This window comes from Manis pentadactyla, chromosome 3 (genome assembly GCF_030020395.1).
Source record: "Manis pentadactyla isolate mManPen7 chromosome 3, mManPen7.hap1, whole genome shotgun sequence".
NCBI lineage: Eukaryota > Metazoa > Chordata > Mammalia > Pholidota > Manidae > Manis > Manis pentadactyla.
The window spans coordinates 216,712,776-216,732,643 of NC_080021.1; the positions used below are offsets into that span (position 1 = coordinate 216,712,776).

Genomic DNA, 19,868 nt, shown 5'->3' on the forward strand with positions numbered 1-19,868 from the left:
AATGAAATAAAAGGCATCCAGATTGGAAAGGAAGAAGTATAATTATCTGCAGATAGCATGATCATGTATACAGAAAATCCTAGGAATCCACTAAAAAAACTATTAGAACTAACAAATGGGCTCATCATGTTTGGAAGATACAAGATCAATGTATAAAGCAGTTATATTTCTATGTATTTGCAACGAGCCATCTGAAAATGAAATTAAGAAAATTCCATTGTCAAGCATCAAAAAGAATACAATACTTGGGAATAAATCTAACAAATATAAAATATATACTCTGAATAGAGCATTGTTTAAAGAAATTAAAGATCTAAATAAATGGATATCCTGTATTAATGGATGGGAAGACTTAAAGTACTATTAAAATGGCAATGTATAGCTAGTAAACTGCAGAACCAGGACTCTACAAATTAATTGTTCATGCAGGAATTCAGTGATGAGGAAGACACACAGAAGTGGCCATGTTCAGAAAGCTTACATTTGATGGAGAGTGTTAGTCCTTACTCAGAGGGTTTGGTTTCAGATAGTTTTAAGTACTATGAAGAGAATAAAATAGGATGATGTAATGGTAATCAGGGAATATGATATAAGTTAGGAAATGCCTTTCTGAAGGTGTCTCATAAATGTCTTTTTACATTGTTTCTTGGAATTAATATCAGATCAGGTCCACACGCTGAGGTTGGTTGATAAGTCTCTTTAGCTATAGATTGCTCCTCCATGTCTCTCCCTTTTTCGTTTTTCCTCATAATTCAGTTACCGAGCAAAGCAGATCATTTGTCTTACAGAGTTTTCTATGGTCTCGTTGCTGACTCCATCTCCATGGTACGGCTTCCAAGTTACCTTGTTCCTTTGTTCTCTTACTTCCTGTGAAGTCGTGATTGGGTCTGGAGGTTTGATGAGATTCAGGTTTGGGTTTTTGGGGAACTGGCAGAGGGGACAGTAAAAGGCTGAATCTTGAACACTGACTCACTATTTAATGATATTAAGGAATTGTTAATTTTTTAGGACAGTGGTATTATGGTTATGCTTTATGTTTTAGAGCTTTATACTGGAAAGTCAGTGGATAAAATGGTAAGATGTCTGAGATTTGCTTCCTACTAATAAAGCATGGGGGATGTAAATGGTAATAGAGATAAAACTCAGTGGGTACATGGTAGATTCTTTATACTCTTCTATAATGAGTGGGACTGTCTCTTACCCATTTATGAAGATGAGTAACTGTCAATTCATATTCAGAGCCATTATTTTTCAAATCGTATGTTTAAAATCAGGTTGAGCCTGAAGTCGTCATTTTTTGTAGGACAGAAACATCCATATATTGGCAGTTTCCTGTGTTTCAGCCTAAACACCTGATGTTTTCTACATGTACGCATTAGTCGTCATGTCTTCCTTCCCTTCCTAATGAGTTTACTGTTTATTAAACCAATGCTTTTGTGGTTGGATTGGACTCCAAGTTTTAAAAAGCTGGTGCTCATTATTAAATGTTATAGTAAGCTCTCCCTGTGCAGAGGGTGATAAAAGGTGATGTCAGAGATGGACAGGCCAGATCATATAGGATCTTTTAGAATTTTTAAACAGGAGTAAAATCTATCTGACTACCATTTAAAAATATTCTAGCTGCAGTGTCAACACAGATTGTAGTGGAAGCAAAACGTCGACTGTTGTATGGTCTAGGCATAAAGTTAGGGTTAGATGACTCACACCAGGGTAGTGGCTGTGCACCTGCAGAGGAGGAGACCCACTGGGAGGATGACTCAGAGGTGGCGCCCTGGAAGTCTGACTTTTGTGGGGATTAAATAATTACTTGTAAAGTACTTAGAAAAGTACCCAGCACATAGTGCTCAATCATTGGTCCATTATTGTTGTGATGGTTAAAATACTGAAAGCAACCATTTTTGAGCATATAATTATATTCGAGGTACTACTCTGAAGTGGTAAATAGCTCATGTAACTCAGTCACTGTTTCGAGGTGGTTAGTTTATCCCTATTTTACAGGAGAGACTTCATACCACTCTTCCCACCTTTGAAAGGGGCTCCTGTGAGGTTCCTGTGCACAGCGACCCATTTCTGAAAGCCTACCTTATTCTACATTATTGGCCAGGAAGATGTCACACCTAACTAATATTATGGTCCCTCAAATATAGCACTGATCTTCCTTAAAGAACCAATTTCCAAATAGAAATAAAGCATGTAGTACCCGATAGAGCTTTGAGTTGGCCCACACCCATAGCAGCCTCCTTTAAGCATAAGATTTGCACACTTGGACAGAATTCAGCTGTGGTCATCATTTCAACAATAGAGCTAATTTAAGCTTATTTCTGCAGTCCTGGGAAAGTCATTATGAAATAAAAGTGCACAGATTGGGAGGAAAGAGTGTAAATCACTTACCATCGGTTGCTGAGAAGTTCAGCCAAATACTAGAGGAATCTAAATAAGTGGTGTTTGTAATGTTTTTAAACTTTTTCCTTGGGGGGAACTCTTATGGGGTTGGTTTTCCTGCCTCAGGCATCATGTCAAGCAGAGACTGCAGGCAGCCGGGCAGATAAACATTGACGGTTTTCTCACCTGCCATAAATCATGTTTTCAGAGAACATGAACATGGACTAGCTTGAGAACTTCTGATTGGCAGGAAGCCCGTGCGGAGTCCAGCCTATTTTGTGGCTATTAGAACTTCCGTACCAGAACTAATCAGGGTTCTCTTGCTTTTTCCATTTGTCCCAGCCGTGAGCACCTCCTGTGCATGGATGTAGCCTGCCATTTCACCATGACCTCTCATCCCGTCTCACTTCCTGTCTCTCTGTTGTTTAGCCGTCATCATCTTCCAGTGGCAGCGTGTTTGGATCTGGAAGCGCTGGAAGAGGGGGAGGTTTCTTCAGTGGCCTTGGAGGGAAACCCAGCCAGGATGCAGCCAACAAAAACCCGTTCAGCTCGGCCAGCGGGGCCTTTGGATCTACAGCCACCCCAAGTGAGTCGAGAAAACGTATTCCCAGTCCCTCGGACCACTGACACCATTGTCATCCTCACGGTGCTATCAAAGCTTCAGTGACAAGTGTAGAAAGGAAAGAAAAGGTCTAGAAAGCGCATTTAAAATATCCACCCCAAAGTGATGTGATCTCACATCGCTTTGTTTTTTATTTTTGTTTTTTAAATGAGATGTCCTATATAATGAAAAGACACCAGAGCTGCAGGGAGAGGATCTGTGTACTGAACTATTCCCCTCTCTCTCCCAAGGCCCAAATGGCTCTGTTTCCTAGGACTGAAACGAGTGCACACTGACAGGTCCAAATGAGAGCAGCAGAAGCAGCCGGGTCTGCCCGGAGAAGGGGCATCTGGATTTTCATTTGTGTACGACCCTCTTTGAATTGGCTTTAAAATTCAGCTGCCGAAGAGAAAGAAAAGTCACCCAAAAGTTGAAGGCTTCATTATTTCTCATCTCTAGCACTTTTGTCTTGTCTTCAGATGAAGTGCCTGTATCTTTCTGCAGGGACTCTTCTTCTCCAGCCGATTTAGATGTTCTTTGATAAGGGCTGAGATGGGAGGTTGGGAGCCTGTCACCTCCACCTCGGCTTCTCTCGTTTAACGTGCTGTACACCGAGCTTCTCTCGTCTATTGTGCCATGCAAGATCAGAATGAATTGAGAGCTGATGCCCTACAGGTGGGATAGGTATTTCCTTAATATTAAGGTTCATGAAGTTAAAAGCAAAGTTCTTTATCTGGAGCCTCCTGGATGCACAGATCAGTTATTTTCATGTCACTGTCCATCTTAATATATAAGGAAAGATTGCAGTCAAGGGACACATAGTCTTGACCCTGAATCATGTAATCAGTCTGCCAAGCAGAATTTTGGATCCTAGAATGAAGGGATCATAGAGAGCAGGTCTAGTAAGTTTTTAAAAACTGTTTCTGTAGATGAACTCTTAAGTATAACCCTGATATTAACGCAGATAAAAATAGATTTTCTCAGAAGCAGGGGTCAAGAACCAGATATCTGGGTGGTTTCCTCAGCTTTTCCCCAGCTATCAGCACAGAACTGTGGGGCCCCATAGCACATCCTTTGATGTACGGCACTCCATTTCCCAATGAGGAAGCAAGCCCAGGATGGTTAAGTGGTACTTTTTTTTTTAGTCACAAACCTACACAGTGGCAGATCTGTAACTCAGATCATACCTTATGTGCCCATATATAATCATATACAAGCATCTGGCACAAAATAAGCACTTGACAACATGCTAGGAGAAATGTGGGTTTATCCCATAGGTAGGTTGTGTATGAGATTGTGTTACTAGCTAATTTTGTTAAGACTTAGGTATGTCGTATCTTTGTAAAAATTCCTTCCTTCCTGGGTTCTTCATCTCTAATGCCATGACTCCTCACCTGTCAGAGAACTGCCTTCTGTCAATGGTGGGCTGGAGTGGCTTGTACCGGCTCACGAGAGCCAGTTGTGTACATCTCCCCCCAACTCTGCCTTCAGTGATACCATGTTGGGTAGCCTGAAACCAGCCACTGTCGGAGTGTTTACACCATGGAAATTGGACGGTGCTGCAAATTAGCGCTGCCCTCCTCTCCCTGAGCCTGCTGCTCACGACACACTGTTGTTTCTAATTCCTTAATTCTGGTCTCAAGTTAAGCCAGATACTTTATAAGATTATACCAGATTGTCAATAGCAGACACCTCTGATCTTCATTTCCTAAACATGGCCATTATAAACCAACAGTTCACTTGTATGCACAGGGGAAGTTTAAATGAATTTGAAAGGGTACAGGAAAGGCTCAACATTATTTTGTTTATAAAACTCAATATATGATTTGATAGTGAAAGGGACAGGAGCCTCTGTAACACTGAGGACCAAGTGCGGGATCCGAGGAAGGAACCACGGCGGAGGAGGAGCTGGAAGTCATCTGGGGAAGGGCACTGTCCTCACCGCCCAACTGAGAATGCCCTCTGGGGGTCGCCGGGGACAGCCTCTGCCTTCTCAGTGACCGTAGCACGTGCACTTCTGAGCACACTTCTTCCCTGGGTTGTGTGGATCGGCCCTCCTGGTTCTCTCCCTGACTCTCGAACAGTTCCTTCCTGGCTTCCCTCTTTTCTCCCTCATTGCAGAATATGTTCCCAGTCGTCATCTGGGTTATTTTCCAACTCCCTCCCTGCTTCCAGTCTCCTCCACAGTCTATCTGAAAATCCATATCAAACCCTGCTTTTGTTTTGCCATTATCCCCACTCAAAACCTGTGGGCAGCCCCCTACTGCCTGTAGAGGATGAAGTCCAGGATGAAGTCCAAACCAGGTCCTGAGGCTGGATTTCAGGGCCCTCCGTGAGCTGGCCCAAACACTTCTCTAACTGTGACTCTGTTTCCCTAACACACTGCCTCTGCTTCACTAGTTTGTCTGCTTGCTGACACACACAGACAGACACAGACACACACACACACACAGACACAGACAGACACAGACACAGACACAGACGCAGACACAGACACACACACAGACACACACAGACACACACACACACACACACACACACACACACACACACACACACACACACACACACACACACACACACACACAAACACTTCTCCAACTGTGACTGTTTCCCTAACACACTGCCTCTGCTTCACTAGTTTGTCTGCTTGCTGACACACACAGATAGACACAGACACACACACACACAGACACACACACACAGACACACACACACACACACACAAACACTTCTCCAACTGTGACTCTGTTTCCCTAACACCCTGCCTCTGCTTCACTAGTTTGTCTGCTTGCTGACACACACAGATAGACACAGACACACACACACACACAGACAGACACAGACACACACACACAGACACACACACACACACACACAAACACTTCTCCAACTGTGACTGTTTCCCTAACACACTGCCTCTGCTTCACTAGTTTGTCTGCTTGCTGACACACACAGATAGACACACACACACACACACACACACAGACAGACACAGACACACACACACAGACACACACACACACACACACACAACACTTCTCCAACTGTGACTCTGTTTCCCTAACACCCTGCCTCTGCTTCACTAGTTTGCTTGCTCACACACGCCCCCACCCCCAAGAATGTTAATCGCTCCTTCTCAGGCTCACAGTGATCTCTCCTTCTCTGGGATCCTGCAGCTCTTGGATTCCCTTCCTTCGTGTGACATCAAGCAGGAGGAAACTACCTTTATCAGTCACCTACTTTGTGCCAGAGGCTCAGTGTATGTGGTGTAATCACATCTTAGAGTAGTACTTTTAGATGTGGCCATCCCCACTTTACCGATAAAGAAATAGTTTCAGAAAAGGGATATGGACTTACAGAGGTAATAGCCATGAAGTGGCGTAGCCAGGATTTAATCCTGGGCTGTTTGCAGAGCTCGGATCCATCATGTTGCTTCCCGAGATCTTCCCAGCCTTGCTGTGTACCATACCTCCTCCCAGGTGTGTCTTGTTTGACAGCCCTGGTGTTTGTTCAACATGGCATCAAACATGCTCCCTTGCAGATAGATGCCTGGGCACAAATAGAACAACCAGCAGCTCCCCTTGTGCAGTTAGGCCCCAGGCTGCCTAGTCCAGAAGATGTGCTCTTCAGCCCTGAGAGGTCATCGGAACTATGCCATGAAGAGAATGAGGAGCTGGGAACACTGTTGCTTGAAGCTGGCATGTTCTTATCCAGCAGCTCACACCTGAAAAGGTTTCTTCCCAGTGTCTTCCCCAGAGATGCTACCAGAGACTCACTGTTAACCCCTTGGGTGTTAAAATTCGACACCCCTGAACTGTTACCTGTAAGGACTTCTCGCCTCCTCGAGTCTCATCCCGAGGACACTGGTCAGAGCCGTCCTCAGCACATCCGTCCTGTTCACGGCCTGAAAGACACGCTTGTGTGAGGATGAAGAAACTGTTGATGATGGTCTTCTGGGCCCACAAGAAAGAAGATGTCTTAGAAAGAAATGCTGGACAAGCTTAAGAACCCCCTTCTCTGCGTGCTGAATTTTTGTTTAGTGACTTTAGACCTACAAAATGACATGAGACCTGGTCTCTGTAATACTATTTATGTTAAATGTATATCAAGTGTCATTTAATTGGGTCAGACCTTGGTTGGATTATGCAAGTGGTTTTGCCAAATAAAGGAACAAAGAGGATCCACATTTTGCCAGCAGGGCGCAGCCAGAGCAGGTGCCAGTTTTCCCTGTATTTGTCACCCCCTAAATTGGAAGTCATCAGGTGACTCTGCAAAGACAAGTTTTCTGGCTGGCTGGTTTATTCACAAGTGAGGAAGAATCTTCTACAATGAAATACTGTTCCAGCAGCCAAGATACTGTCTTATTTTTTATGTTTTCAAGAGCTAGAGACTGTGTCATTTGCAGATATTCTCATATAATCTTCATCTTCCCAGCAGCCTCGTGGAGTCAAGTTGCTGTGTGCATTTTATGTGGAAGGAAATGGGGGCTCAGGGAGGTTGAATCCCACCCCGACAGTTGTTAGGTGTTCTAAGCCAGGTCTGACTGCGAAACTTATGTTTATTCCTCTGTAATATCTGTGACCATCATAAAGACAAAGGAATCTTAAGGTAAAAGGATAAAGAAACCCAAAGACTTCTAAATGTTCTCTGACATCTCAAGAATTTAGGTCTCCCAACACTGTCACAGAAAAATCATCTACTTCTGTATTTTAAATTTCTCCAAGAGGTGATCTGGCCTCTAATCTTGCATTTGGATTTGTTTGCTATTTGAAATTTTTTTCACAGTTAGCTCTAACAAGTCAAAAAATTGCAGTCCTCTGTTCTTGAAATAGCAAGAAAAGGAATGGCTGAGAAGCCCATTTTTCACTTTCAGTGTCAAAAGTTCAGCCATTGAAGGAATCAAATGGAACCTCCAGCTAGTTCATTAGGGGAAGATCAGACTGTTCACCCCCCTAGGGCATAAATAACCCTGTGGTGCTGTATATGAGGGTGACCCAAAGGGAAGTTAGCTGCTCCCTATGAGTGCCTCACATACTCAGCCAAGCTCTCAAACTGGTGGCAGTAGTTTTACTGAGCAGGTGACCATGTGGTGGTCCAAGGCCCTGTTATGGCTGCCTAGAAACCTGAGGGGGTCATGTCCCTGAAATAAGGCTCCTCACCTCCTGGATTGTAGACGATGAGCATTGCAACTGCAAGTGTTGACAGAATCGCCCTCACACGGGGTGGGGGCGGCGGCAGCAGCTGAGCAAGATGAGAAACCTCGGGGTTGACAGTGGCAGACCACCCCATCAAACGACTCGACTTGAGAGTGAGGTACTCTCCTTCTACTCCATTACCTTCGCCGTGTGCACCTGATGGGCTTGGGGGAAGCCCAGCCTTGTACAGATGTTGTACTTCTCGCTTGGGGACATAGAGTCAACTCTCCACTACCCACACAGACTAGATCACTTCAGCCTCCTATGTGTCTGTTTATTGGGCATCAACCCCGTGTCAGGGTGGCTTCTCCCGCCCTTACTGTGGGTACAAGCTCACTGTAATAAAAACCCATCCAAACATGGTGGGGGAATGTGAGTTGTCTCTCTCCTGTCCCCAAAAACAAGCATTAAAGAAAAATTCCTGATATTGTGCTATTTGTATTATCTGAGTGCTTTGTGTATACGACTTGGCTATTTATATATTACCTGTCAGATTTGCATTTCGTGTTAACAGAAGGCTTCTCACCCATTTTGGGTTTTAGTAATTTCCTTTTTTCTTTTAATTCTTGGAGCCAATTCAGTGAGTAGTCGGGGGAGTGACCACTAGATAATCATCCAGCAGGTCAAGGGCTTAACTGACCCTCTTAGAAGGAGGCAGGCAGACCAGAGACCTCGGCAGCCTCTTACATCCTTTGATGTCCCTGCGCGCATCAGATGGGAGTAGGCGCAGCCTAGTTTTTCTTGTTTCATCTGCCATTCTCTGAGCTGGTAGGCAACCTCAGGCATGCCCAACTTGAGTATAAAAGCCGAGGCTGGAAACCATTAACCTTTGTTTGGATGTGCTCTAACTTTATTTTCTCTAGTTTGACAAAATTTGAAGTTGGTCTACATGGGACAAAAGCAAGCCCTGTCCTTCAGAAGGAAACGGCCTCGTATCGGTCCTCTGTTGGTGGATAGACCGGCCACTGGGAGCACTGAACCCTTTTTGCAAAGGAGCTTCCTGGGACCTGCTGCTGCTCCCTTACATTCTGTGCCTGTCGGATAGTGCTGGGAAGTCCTGAGCCTGGGTACCACAGTGACTGCGAACTTGTCGTCAGGCTGCGTGTGAATCGGAGAGGGCATCCGTTTCGCTACAGCTCAGCTCCCGTGGGTCCCGGACTGCTCAGTTACTCCCTTTGCCCCAAACGCCCATGAGGTTTCTTCCTTCTCTAAGGTACAGGCATCTTTCTCCCTCTGATCTCCCTCGTACGTGTGCTTCATCTCCTCAGACACCTCCAGCCTATTCGGGAACAGTGGGGCCAAGACGTTCGGTGGATTTGCCAGCTCATCATTTGGAGAGCAGAAGCCTGCTGGCACTTTTAGCTCTGGAGGAGGAAGTGTGGCCTCCCAAGGCTTCGGGTTCTCCGCTCCAAATAAAACAGGTACTCCTGTGCTTACTGGCTGGGGTTATTTTTATATGTATGTTGGCATAGATAGCTAGCAGGATATCTCTTTATGTTGGTTCTCAAGGGAGTAGGATTGCAGTGTGGATGAAGTGACGCTCCCCAGTTCATTTTCATACTTTCTGTGCATCTACATGTTCCTAACACTGTTCTAGGTCTCCTTAGACATGTAAAAGCACAGAGTGCATGTAATGCAACCATTAGAGAACTTAGTGTCTTCTTAGCGAAGAAAACATTGTAAATATTTAGCAATTGCAAAACCAAAGTAAGGGAACATATAAGAAATTGTTAAATACAACACAACCAAGAAAGCACTCTGAGGCCTAGATTTGCTTGGGTACCCATTACCTGTCATGGGCAAGACAGATTATCTGTTTAATTTTTTATCATTTTGCCCTCTTTCCACTTCTTTTTTTTTTTTTTAATTTTAATTGAGTATGACATACATAAATATATTACATACACATGTACAGCATCCACATATCACCAGTACACAGCTCAATTAATTTTCATAGTTGGAATATACCCAGAATATTGCCAGCATTCCTTTTTACCCCCAGCATTGCTTTTAAAGTATCACTTACAAACTGTGTGACTTCTTATAATCATGTATACATTTATAATTAAAAATTTTAAAGACCAATATATGTTTAGATATGAAAACCTGCTTCATTTCTGTCAGCTGCCTCTGCATCCTGCATTCTGCAGTCTCCATCTAAAGGGGGTCTGCATTCCTGCCCCTGTTGCATGGAAAACGGTGTGAGATTTTTTTTTCCAGGCAGGTGGCAGAGGGGTGGATGTTTCTGAGAAAGCAGTTCTTTAAAGTAGACCTGCTGGGTTAGCGGGCAGGATGCTTCTCCCTACGTGTATGGGAGACTTTGAAATTATGCAAATCCCCGGGGGAAGGGGCCTTCTGGAGGACCAGACGCTCAGGTGGCCGTGGTTTAGGCTCTCCCCAGATGAATGCCTGGCTCCCACCTTTCCGAGCCTGGGTTGCTGTGGTTCCTAGATGCGCTGTGCACCTTCCCCCACACCTCGGTCTCGGGTGGTTAGTCTGTGGTTGCCAGTTTCTGATACTTCTTTTCTGGAATTTAAAGTGGGTTGGAAATGGGCAGTGAAGCTTTATCTTGCCCCCATGCTTCCCTGCCGTGAATGATTTAAAAGGAGAGGCCTCGTTAGTGAGCCAAATCTTACTGAAGAAATTTTCATTCATTAATCCTCAACATTTAATTCTTTTTTTTTTTTTAACCTGATCATGTTTTCTCTGACTCATGTGCTTTTCTTATATGTTGTTCCTTATCCTGGTATCAGGTCCCAGTTGATCATGCTTTAATTTTTCTAGTGTGAGAGAAAATGTATCTTCCCACCTTTCAGGATATGTTTGTTCCCATTTGATAACTTGCCCTGTGAAACCACCTAGATTACAGACTCCTAATGGAGAGAGAACGCTACCTTTCAGATTCATAAGGTGAATGAACCTAGTTAGCAAAAAGGTAACAGGGTGGAGGAGACTGTTCGCCCTTGTGCTTCTAGAACTTTGCTGCAGAATTCATAGCAGTTCTCAAAGAGCCCCTTCTATAAAAAGAGGTGCCTCCTGGTATAGCACAAGAAGACAATTAATAACTCTGTAACATCTTACCATGTTGATAGACAGTGACCGCAGTGGAGGGGGTAAGGACTTGATACCATGGGTGAATGTTGATACCACTGTGTTGTTTATGTGAAACCATCATAAGGTTATATAACAATTAAAAAAAAAAAGAGGTGCCTTCAAGGACTGAGCATAAGGAAAGGTTGCTTTAAGGGGTGAGCTTCCTGCCACAGCAGTACAAGTTCCTGTGCATCAGAGTTACCACTTTTCACCGTAAGAGGAATTTTAGATTGATGGTTTGGGATGGGTCTTTGAAAAATACCAGAAGTGTCCATCCTCCCTTCCATTCATTAGAGAATAATACTGCTGGACATGATTGGAGGAGAGAAGAGACGGAACAGACTTGAAAATGACTTGGCGGCCTCCCCGTCCATTGGTTCTCCCCACTGCTCTGTTGCTGAAGCTGCCGGCAGTGGAGGGAAGCAGTGTGACTCACATGGTGACATGCTGTCTGGGCTTTTGAGTCATCATACCTTGCTCTGTTCCTGCCCCAGCTCTCCCATTTACCGGCTAGTTAGTCTTAGGTGACATGTTCTCTGAGCCTCAGTTTTCCCACCTGTGAAGTAGGCCCCCCAGGTAAGGATTAAACCAAACTGTTGTATCACACCTGGCCATTCAGGGAGCCAGATGTCTTATCCTTGATTATATATAAATTTCTGCTTCATCTGGAGAAGAAAATCATGAAAATATAGCATCTAATAAAATCAAACCCCTCCCAGCATCAGGAGTGAGTTGCCTATCTCCAGAAATAATACCAGAATAGCCATTCTCTTCCTGTTTCATTTAGCTGTGACCCAAGTTTGTCATTTCAGAGCGCAGTAGGCGTGTGTCTGGTCTCCTCCCCTCCCCTGACCAGTTTGCTCTCTGGATCACTGTGACTTCTCATTTTTCACACACCTTCTACCATGATGTCTGAATAATACTGAGTACAAGGCACCAGGTAAAGGCCTGTGTGTCTAGGAAGAAAGTGTAACTAGATCTGTGATCAGTCTTAAATAATTCAACTGCAAGGGTTTTTTAGCACTTTTTTTCCAGTCTCTTATATTTGAAACCCAACAGTCTCCATTGTCATGGCTTGGAATTTCACTCAAAGTTTTAAAATCTAGAATGTTAACCCAAACATGAGCCTTAGCAAAGTATCTTGTCAGGTGTACAGTCACTATCAAGGTGAATAAGCACATGATTGAATCACAAAATAACAGTCAACTAAACTGTTTTTCATATCTAGAATTTGATCTTTCCTGCTTCAAGTAGCAGAAGCTCGTGGTGTGATTATGATTATAATAAGAAGGCCTGATTCATCTCTAACAACAGGATTCACTTTCCAAAAGGGGCGGGAAGAATGGCCCTGTCTCATTAGCCTAATCGCTTCTTTGCTTGCACTTGGGCTGCCTTTATTCCCTTTAGCATGTAGCTCCTAGGCCTCATTTTAAGAAATACTCCCTTTTAAAGCACATTTCTTATACCATTTTCTTCCATTCCATTTAAGAGAGAGACTCACTGGGGTCTCTGCTGATAGCCAAGAATGACTTAAGTGGTGTCTTGGAGTTTGGGCAGCCTCCGTGCAGACAGGGAAGGGTGCTCCATCTTCCCACCTGATGGAGGAGGCTGCCTCCGCAGCCTGGCCTGGTTCTGTGCGATCACCTACATGAGCCGCCCCTGCCAACCTGCGGGCCCTGGAGCAGCGGGCTGGCTCTCCGCAGGGCTGATGGGCTGTTTTATCACATCTGTACGGCAGCCTTCCTCCAGAGAAGAAGTTCGGTTTGCTTTTTTACTACCGAAAGAAAGCATTTTTTAAAAATTGTTCTGTACAAAGAGAGACCATGGTGGGAGACGTGAGAGCCACAGGCTTTAAATAAATAAAAAGCACCTGGCTGGACATCCGCACCGTGTGTGCCTTCACTCCTCCTGTGACCCGGCCCAGGGTCTCCCGAGAGGCCGGTGAGCCTCTGGTTCTGTAACGCGGGCTCCCATGAAGCTAGACGCCCTGCCCACGCGGCAGTGCATGATGGGGTCTGTCATCTGGACAGCTGGGGAGGGGCTGGAGCGTTTGCAAATGCGTGTCCAGTGAGGACCTCAGAACAGCACGGAGGGGCTGGGGCGGGGCTGAAGCATACCCGCGTGCCTCTTGGTGGTGACGGGATTTCACGACCTCAGATCTGACAAGTCCCACTTGCCTCTAAGAGGGATCGAGGGTTTTGCACAGATGTGGGGGTCTGCTGGACTCTTAGAGTTCCAAGGAGCTGTCCCGAGTGGAGTCCAGGTCCCCCTGATAGAAATGGTGGGGGCATAATTTGGTTTGGTTTGGATTTTAATTATTATTTTACTGATAGAGAAAAGGTGTTGCCCCTTGCTAGAGTTTTCTGGACTTGAATTTCTAACATATTTTTAATTTGTTCCTACTTTCCATTTGGTTTCTCACCACTCATTGTCTTCTCTCCCGTCTCTCTCTTCCTTTCCCCCTGTTTCTGTTTGTTTGCCTCTGTTTTGCTCAGGTGGCTTCGGTGCTGCTCCAGTGTTTGGCAGCCCTCCTACTTTTGGGGGATCCCCTGGGTTTGGAGGGGTGCCAGCATTCGGTTCAGCCCCAGCCTTTACAAGCCCTCTGGGCTCGACGGGAGGCAAAGTGTTCGGAGAGGGCACTGCGGCGGCCAGCGCAGGAGGATTCGGGTAAGCCCCCGGGGCAGCCTGTGGGGGACCAGGCCCAGGGGCCCCAGACTCTGGCTTCGGACAGAAAATCCTTGCGTTTTCCCTGCTCTGGACTGATCTGAAGGCCTCCCTCATACTCCAGGGTTCCTGTTCCCCTTGGGGAGGGCTCATTTCTTTCAAGGCAGACTCTGCCGAGTACATGGTGGACATCAGCTGTGTTGCTATCCATGCTTGAAGAGCCCGGGATGGCAACCCCCTGTTCTCCCAGAGGAGCTCTAAAGAGTTGGTGAGAGGAAGAAAATGGTTGTGCTTTGGCTCCTTGAGAGTCAGGGCTGCCCTGGGTATGGTGACTTCTGGGAATTCTGAGTGAATAGTTTGCACCACATTCTTTCTCCTTGGGATTGTTGTATGGTTGACCCGTCGTCCATGAGTGAGCAACTCCTTGTGTCCCGCTCCACCCCAGCCCCTCAGAGCGGGTGTTCAGTTCACAGTCCTGTGAGCCAGCTTCCACACAAAGCACTGACCAGGCCCCCATGTTTCAGAGTCTCAGTGGCGGCCCAGCTTGCAGAGCTGCACTTCCTGCCTTGTGCACATCCTCACTGAAAATGCCATATTAGGGATTTGCTTTTTAGGGCCCCAGAACTTCAGTCTAGTTGCCAAAACCCCAAGGAGAAAATAGCCTTCACCATACCACAAAGCCCTTATAAAATATATGTGGCGATGACTAGAGAGCGTCTTGTTCAGAAGAGGTATTAGTGTCTGAAATTAATGTCTGATAGGTCTCGCCCTGGCACTGGGCTCAGGACTCAGAACACGTGACACTAAAGGCTTGGAGGTGGGGGCGGGGGCTTGCTTGTAGGGAATCGGCGAGGTACTTGGGATGAGTCTTGGCGAGGTGACGGCATCTTCATCTTGGATGTGAACTGAAGTCTGTTCTTATTCATCCCCTTTCTGCCCAATGAAAGATGCTGGTGCAGAAATGCTGGCAGATATCAAGGAAAGTGAGCAAGTTGATGTATTTGCTTTTTGGATTTCATGGAGACACTAATGGGTCCTTTAAGTTTCCCCAGGAACCCCCAAGAACTAAAGTTAAAGAAAGCTTTAAAAGGAGAGTTAAAAACTTAAACCAGTATTCTTGGCAGGTTCTGAGGGACACTGATCTCCCATCACATAGTATTTGCAGGTTTTTGGTTGACTGGGAATCTTGAGGTTTTATTTATTTATTTGAAACCAGCTATTTTCTTTACTAATAGAGAAGTATCATATTCTGCCTGGGGGTAAAGGGACTCTCCCACATAAATCCTGACTGGCCAGTTAGTCAAACAAGGCCAACAGTTACGAGCTCTGGTGTGAGATCTCCAAGAGCCCACCTCCCTTCCGCAGGGCCCGGTCCCTGACCCCAGCAGGCAGCTGAGGAGTTCCGCTGCCGTTCATCAGAGGCCCGAGGCAGGGGTAAGAGTGGAGCAGGGCCAGGAGGGCTGCCCCGGGGCAGCAGCACCTGAGAGCAGGCCCCAGGCATCTGCCCTAGAAAGCAGCTTACCTCCCATGGGGAGTAAACAGAACCAGATCCAGAGAGGAGCTGCAGATATGTAAATGGGGGAGGTAGATCATCGGAAAGTGAGGGATGCCCAAATGATGGGCTGAAACCTGAAGAACTGATGCAGCTAGAGCAGAAGAGGTGCTGCTCCGACCCCCGTCAGACGCCGGGCAGACGCCCAAACATGGGGCAGGTCGGCTTCCATGTTGTGCCCATTACGTTCCTTCCCGAGGCTGCAGTGAGGTCTGCCCGGGGCTCTGGCTGATTACTTCTGAGAGGCTGCTAGTTCCAACCAAGCACGTCGCCTGGATTTGTGCATTTGGTGCGGGCTGCGGTTTGCACGGCAGACTGAGGCAGCAGAGCGCGGCGGCCATGCTGACCCCGTGTGCTTTCCCTCTGGACCCAGGTTTGGGAGCAGCAGCACCTCGTCATTCGGCACCCTCGCCAGTCAGAACGCCCCGACTTTCGGGTCACTGTCCCAACAGACGTCTGGTTTCGGGGCCCAGAGCAGCGGATTCTCTGGCTTCGGTTCAGGTGGCGGAGGTGAGCAGCCAGACTCCCTCCCTCTCTCTGGCCCCTCTGGCCTTGTCCTTGGTAAATGCATACATGCCCCCAAATAAGAGACGGTTTTTACCTGGCTGTTCAGTTGAGTATTTTAAAAGCTGAGAGTAGTTGAAAAGACACAATGTTCTTTTTAGGTTTTAATTAGATTCGTAACATCCTGCCATTTCTTACCAAATAAAGAAATGGCTGACTTGATTTTCTCTCAAGATTTGAGAACCCAAAATATTAACCTTCTTACTAAACCTTGGTTAAAATTCCAAGCCATCAGGCTCAAGATGTAGAGACTTCACAAAATGTGTATCATTTGTTTAACACTCTGTGTCTTCAGGTGGTGGAATGTGTATGTTCTGTCTTTATCTCACATCACATTTATGAGGCACAGAAGTTAAGCAGCATTGTTTCATAAACAAAGATAAAATCTCCAAGAGACCAATATGAATTTGCCTGAAGGGCCACACAGTGAGCAGCAGGGCCAGGCCTAGAACCCGAGTGCCATGCTTCTCTGGCCTTGAGAAGAGGAAGCAAGTAGATGAGAAAAGCACAAACAGCCTGGTTTTCTAAGGAAAGAGATGAGTGTGGCACAGTGCAGCTAAGTGAGAGGGGCTGTGCCGAGCCCCCGCCGCCTGCAGCAGTGGGGCACAAAGGAAGGACCCTGAAATACTGAGAAGACAGCTCCCCTTCCTGCCTGGCCCACAGACTTGAGGGCCAGGAAGGCATTCCGCAGGGAATAAAGGAAGGAATTCGGCTCAGAGCCCACCTTTGTCTTCCAAGGCTTTGTGGGTTCTGACCTCATTCGTTTTCATCTTTTTCAGGATTCACCTTTGGCTCGTCTAGCTCGTAAGTAGCTACCTCTAGTTTTGAGTCATCAAAGAAGGATGGAAGAGTGTGTGGTATGCGAAAGTACTAGACACTAATTTTTGATCTGTTTACATTTTGTTTCCATTTTTCCTGTTTTAAAAGCTTGTTCTGGAAGCATGAGGGTTCAGCAACAGGTTTGGGGTTTTGCGAACTTGCTGGTCTCGGTAGGAACCTGGGAGGAGGTCCCAGACGTAGCCTGCTCAAGGCACATGCATGAGAGAGAAGAATTTGCGTTCTGATGAGCCAAGTCTGGAAGGCAGGACTCGAGAGATGCCTTTCCCTGTCTCCCTGTTAGTGTCTGAGAAGCCTTATGCCGACCACTGGGCTCCAGGCCCATTGCCAAGTCTTCCTTTTTGATCCTCACTCTCTGCTTCTGTGTAGAATTGCATGACGTTAAGAATTCAGTCTTGAACTTGAACACAGGCAGTTGCATGAGCCCGAAGCCCTTACTCAGCCAGAGCGGGAGCTGACCTGCGTTTCTCCCGGCGCTTCCTTACAGGTCTGTGCAGGGCTTTGGTGGCTGGAGAAGCTGAGTGGGTGTCGGTGTTCCTTTCATTCGTGTGACCAACTGCATCCTCAGCTCCTCTTCACGGAGAAACACTGGAGCAGCCCTTCCAATGGACATTCTCATTGAAACCCCGAAAAAAAACAGCAGAAACCAAAACTCTAGAGATGCTCGGTTGCTTGTTTTGTTTTCTCTTCCGTATCGATTGGTGTCTGCGCCCTCTGCTTCCCCATTAAAGTGTTTGGTCTGTGTACAGCATGGTATGGGGGTTTTTTCAGGCCACAGCCTAGAAGAGAGGTTTCCTCATTGCTGTGGTTCTGAGAAACCTGCGCAGCTGTCCAGCAGCTCTGTCCTCAAGGGTGGTGCCAACCAACCAGGGCAGCACAGCAGTGAGCAAAGGGAGCAGCAGGAGTGGAGGAGAGGCCCCCTGCCGACGGCCGCAGCCGTGTGTGCCCTAACGGCAGCCTTCAGGCCGGGTGTACGTGCTTCCGAGGCTGTGCAGGTGCTGACAAAGCAGGGCTGAGGGGCATCCGAAGTGAGAGTAAGGGCACGCTGTCTCTCAGGCCCAGGCGTCACAGTGCTTTGGCTGGGTCATCGCTGGGGAGGGCTAGAAAGGGGCAATTGTTAAGAGTTTTACTTTTTGGAAATTTGTACTTTAAAATGTTTTAATGACAGTTTTCCATGTGATTTAATTCATCATGTGACAGCCAGTGCGGCGCTGCTGGGTTCCGGGAGCCCCCCAGAGTGAGAGCGTCCTGGGTGCCTTACCCTGCTGTCCATACAGCCTATGAGAAAAGGAGCGTCTGTCCAGCCCGCCACCGACCAAGGCGCAGCAGCCCTGTAATTCAGCGTGTGCCGTTTGGGTCCTTGTGGAATTGAAGAACCTGTCTACCTGTTCTCACAGGAGGCCCCTCAGCTGTGGAGTGGGGAACCGTCCCCAAGACACCCACACGGCCACGCACAGGGCTTGTTTCTCCCACACGTGCCCTTGGTTTGTACACAGTGGCACTCTTGAGGCAGAGGAACTCAACTTTGATGGGAAAAGCTCACGGTGGAGGGCCTTGCTTTAAAGGGAGTAGCAAGGGCCAGGTGACAGGGCTGATGGTGCCTTGGCACGACATCCGGCCCAGTGGCACCCAGGCGGAGCCAGGCTCCTTCCCTGCTATTTTCTCCAGAGGCTCTTTTTTTATAAATAGAAGCTGGTTTGGCCTAAGCCGTTGACCTCAAATTCTCTGCATTAATCATCCCTTGAGGTGGCATGTGACATCTTTCCGTAAGCCGCTGTATCAGCTGCGCTTGACCAGATAACGCCCCACCACTCTCTGTAGGGCGGCAGCACCGGGGAATGTGCTGCTGTGCGCGAGCCCCTCGGAGTTCCTTGTTTGGGGCTGGTTACACTGGTAGGTGGCAGGAGTCAACTCACAGCGCTACCAGTGTACATGCCCTGAAGCCAAGCTCTCAGATGTTGGATGGGGATGCACAGTGCCTCCAGCCTGCGCAGGGGGAGCATGGTGGGCACTCAGCCACTAGGGGTGAGCAGAGATGGGGGTGAGAGTGTGGGGACTGCCCTGCGAGAAGGAGGCACCACGAGTGCTGGCCAGGCCGGGAAGGGGCCCACAGCAGCTCTGGCCTAGCAGGCAGCTGTGGTGGGCAGGTGGGCACCCACCGATGGCTCAATTGGTATTCTGCTTGTGTGACTCTGGAAAGGCAGAAAGGAAAAGGGGAACAACAGTTTAATGAGCTAGGTCGTGGTTTGCTTGGCTTTTCCAGAACAAAAGTGTCTTATATTCGTAATTGGTGCTTCAGATGGCAACACAGTGTTAGAGGCCATGAGTTGGGTTTCGCAGGGACAGGAAGAACCCCAGTGACACTAGGGGCAAGCATACAAGTCCCCTTGTGTATCACGGCTGCGGACCCCTCTGATACCTGCACTGGTGTCGCCGTGAGCTCCTGGTGCACGCCTTCCACCTTGCTTTCTGTTTCAGGCAACCTCCAGAGAAGCACCTGGGTCAGCTCTCCGGCACTCCGGAAGGGGCGCGGGCTGTGCAGACTCCCCTGACCCTGCCCTCGCAGTGACCTCTGTCACTGGGACAAGGCTCTCGTCCTCTCCGGGTCATGAGGGCTCTGCCCACCGTGGTAGAGTGGAGGTTAGGATTCCCATCTGGCCGGGTGGGTGTGAGTGTTAAACAAGGTGGTATTGTAGCGCGCCCAGCACAAATTTGGGGCCTGCTCTCACCTTACAGGACCTCGCCCTGCTTCCGATTCTAAAGAGAGTCCCCCCTCGGTGACCTGCTCTGGTTTGAGGTGGGGCTGTCTTTCACTGGCTGTCCGGTGCCTTACAAACAGGCCCACATTCCTGCGATGGCTTCTAATGCAGGAGTGCCCGGTTTTCATGGGCAATCCTGGCTCAGCAGAGCTGGGTTGGGCCCTTGCCTGTGTTTGTGACAAGCGACCCAAGAGCTTCTGAGACAGGTGGTCAGTGGG

At 47.4% G+C, this 19,868-nt stretch overlaps 1 protein-coding gene across 4 annotated transcripts in view; it reads left to right on the forward strand.

The window, feature by feature from the left end:
• NUP214 (nucleoporin 214) overlaps nucleotides 1-17,637 on the forward strand; it is a 105,999-nt gene extending 88,362 nt beyond the window's left edge. For 3 of the 4 annotated variants that reach the window (XM_036913550.2, XM_036913553.2, XM_036913551.2), the window contains 6 exons: nucleotides 2,812-2,968; nucleotides 9,450-9,602; nucleotides 13,770-13,941; nucleotides 15,864-16,000; nucleotides 16,834-16,858; nucleotides 16,982-17,637. In XM_036913550.2, coding sequence (XP_036769445.2) covers nucleotides 2,812-2,968; nucleotides 9,450-9,602; nucleotides 13,770-13,941; nucleotides 15,864-16,000; nucleotides 16,834-16,858; nucleotides 16,982-17,096 — 759 coding nt within the window. In that variant the 3' untranslated portion in view covers nucleotides 17,097-17,637. The remainder of the gene's footprint in view (nucleotides 1-2,811; nucleotides 2,969-9,449; nucleotides 9,603-13,769; nucleotides 13,942-15,863; nucleotides 16,001-16,833; nucleotides 16,859-16,981) is intronic. The other variant, XM_036913552.2, reaches the window with a different exon arrangement.
• Nucleotides 17,638-19,868: the final 2,231 nt, after the last annotated feature.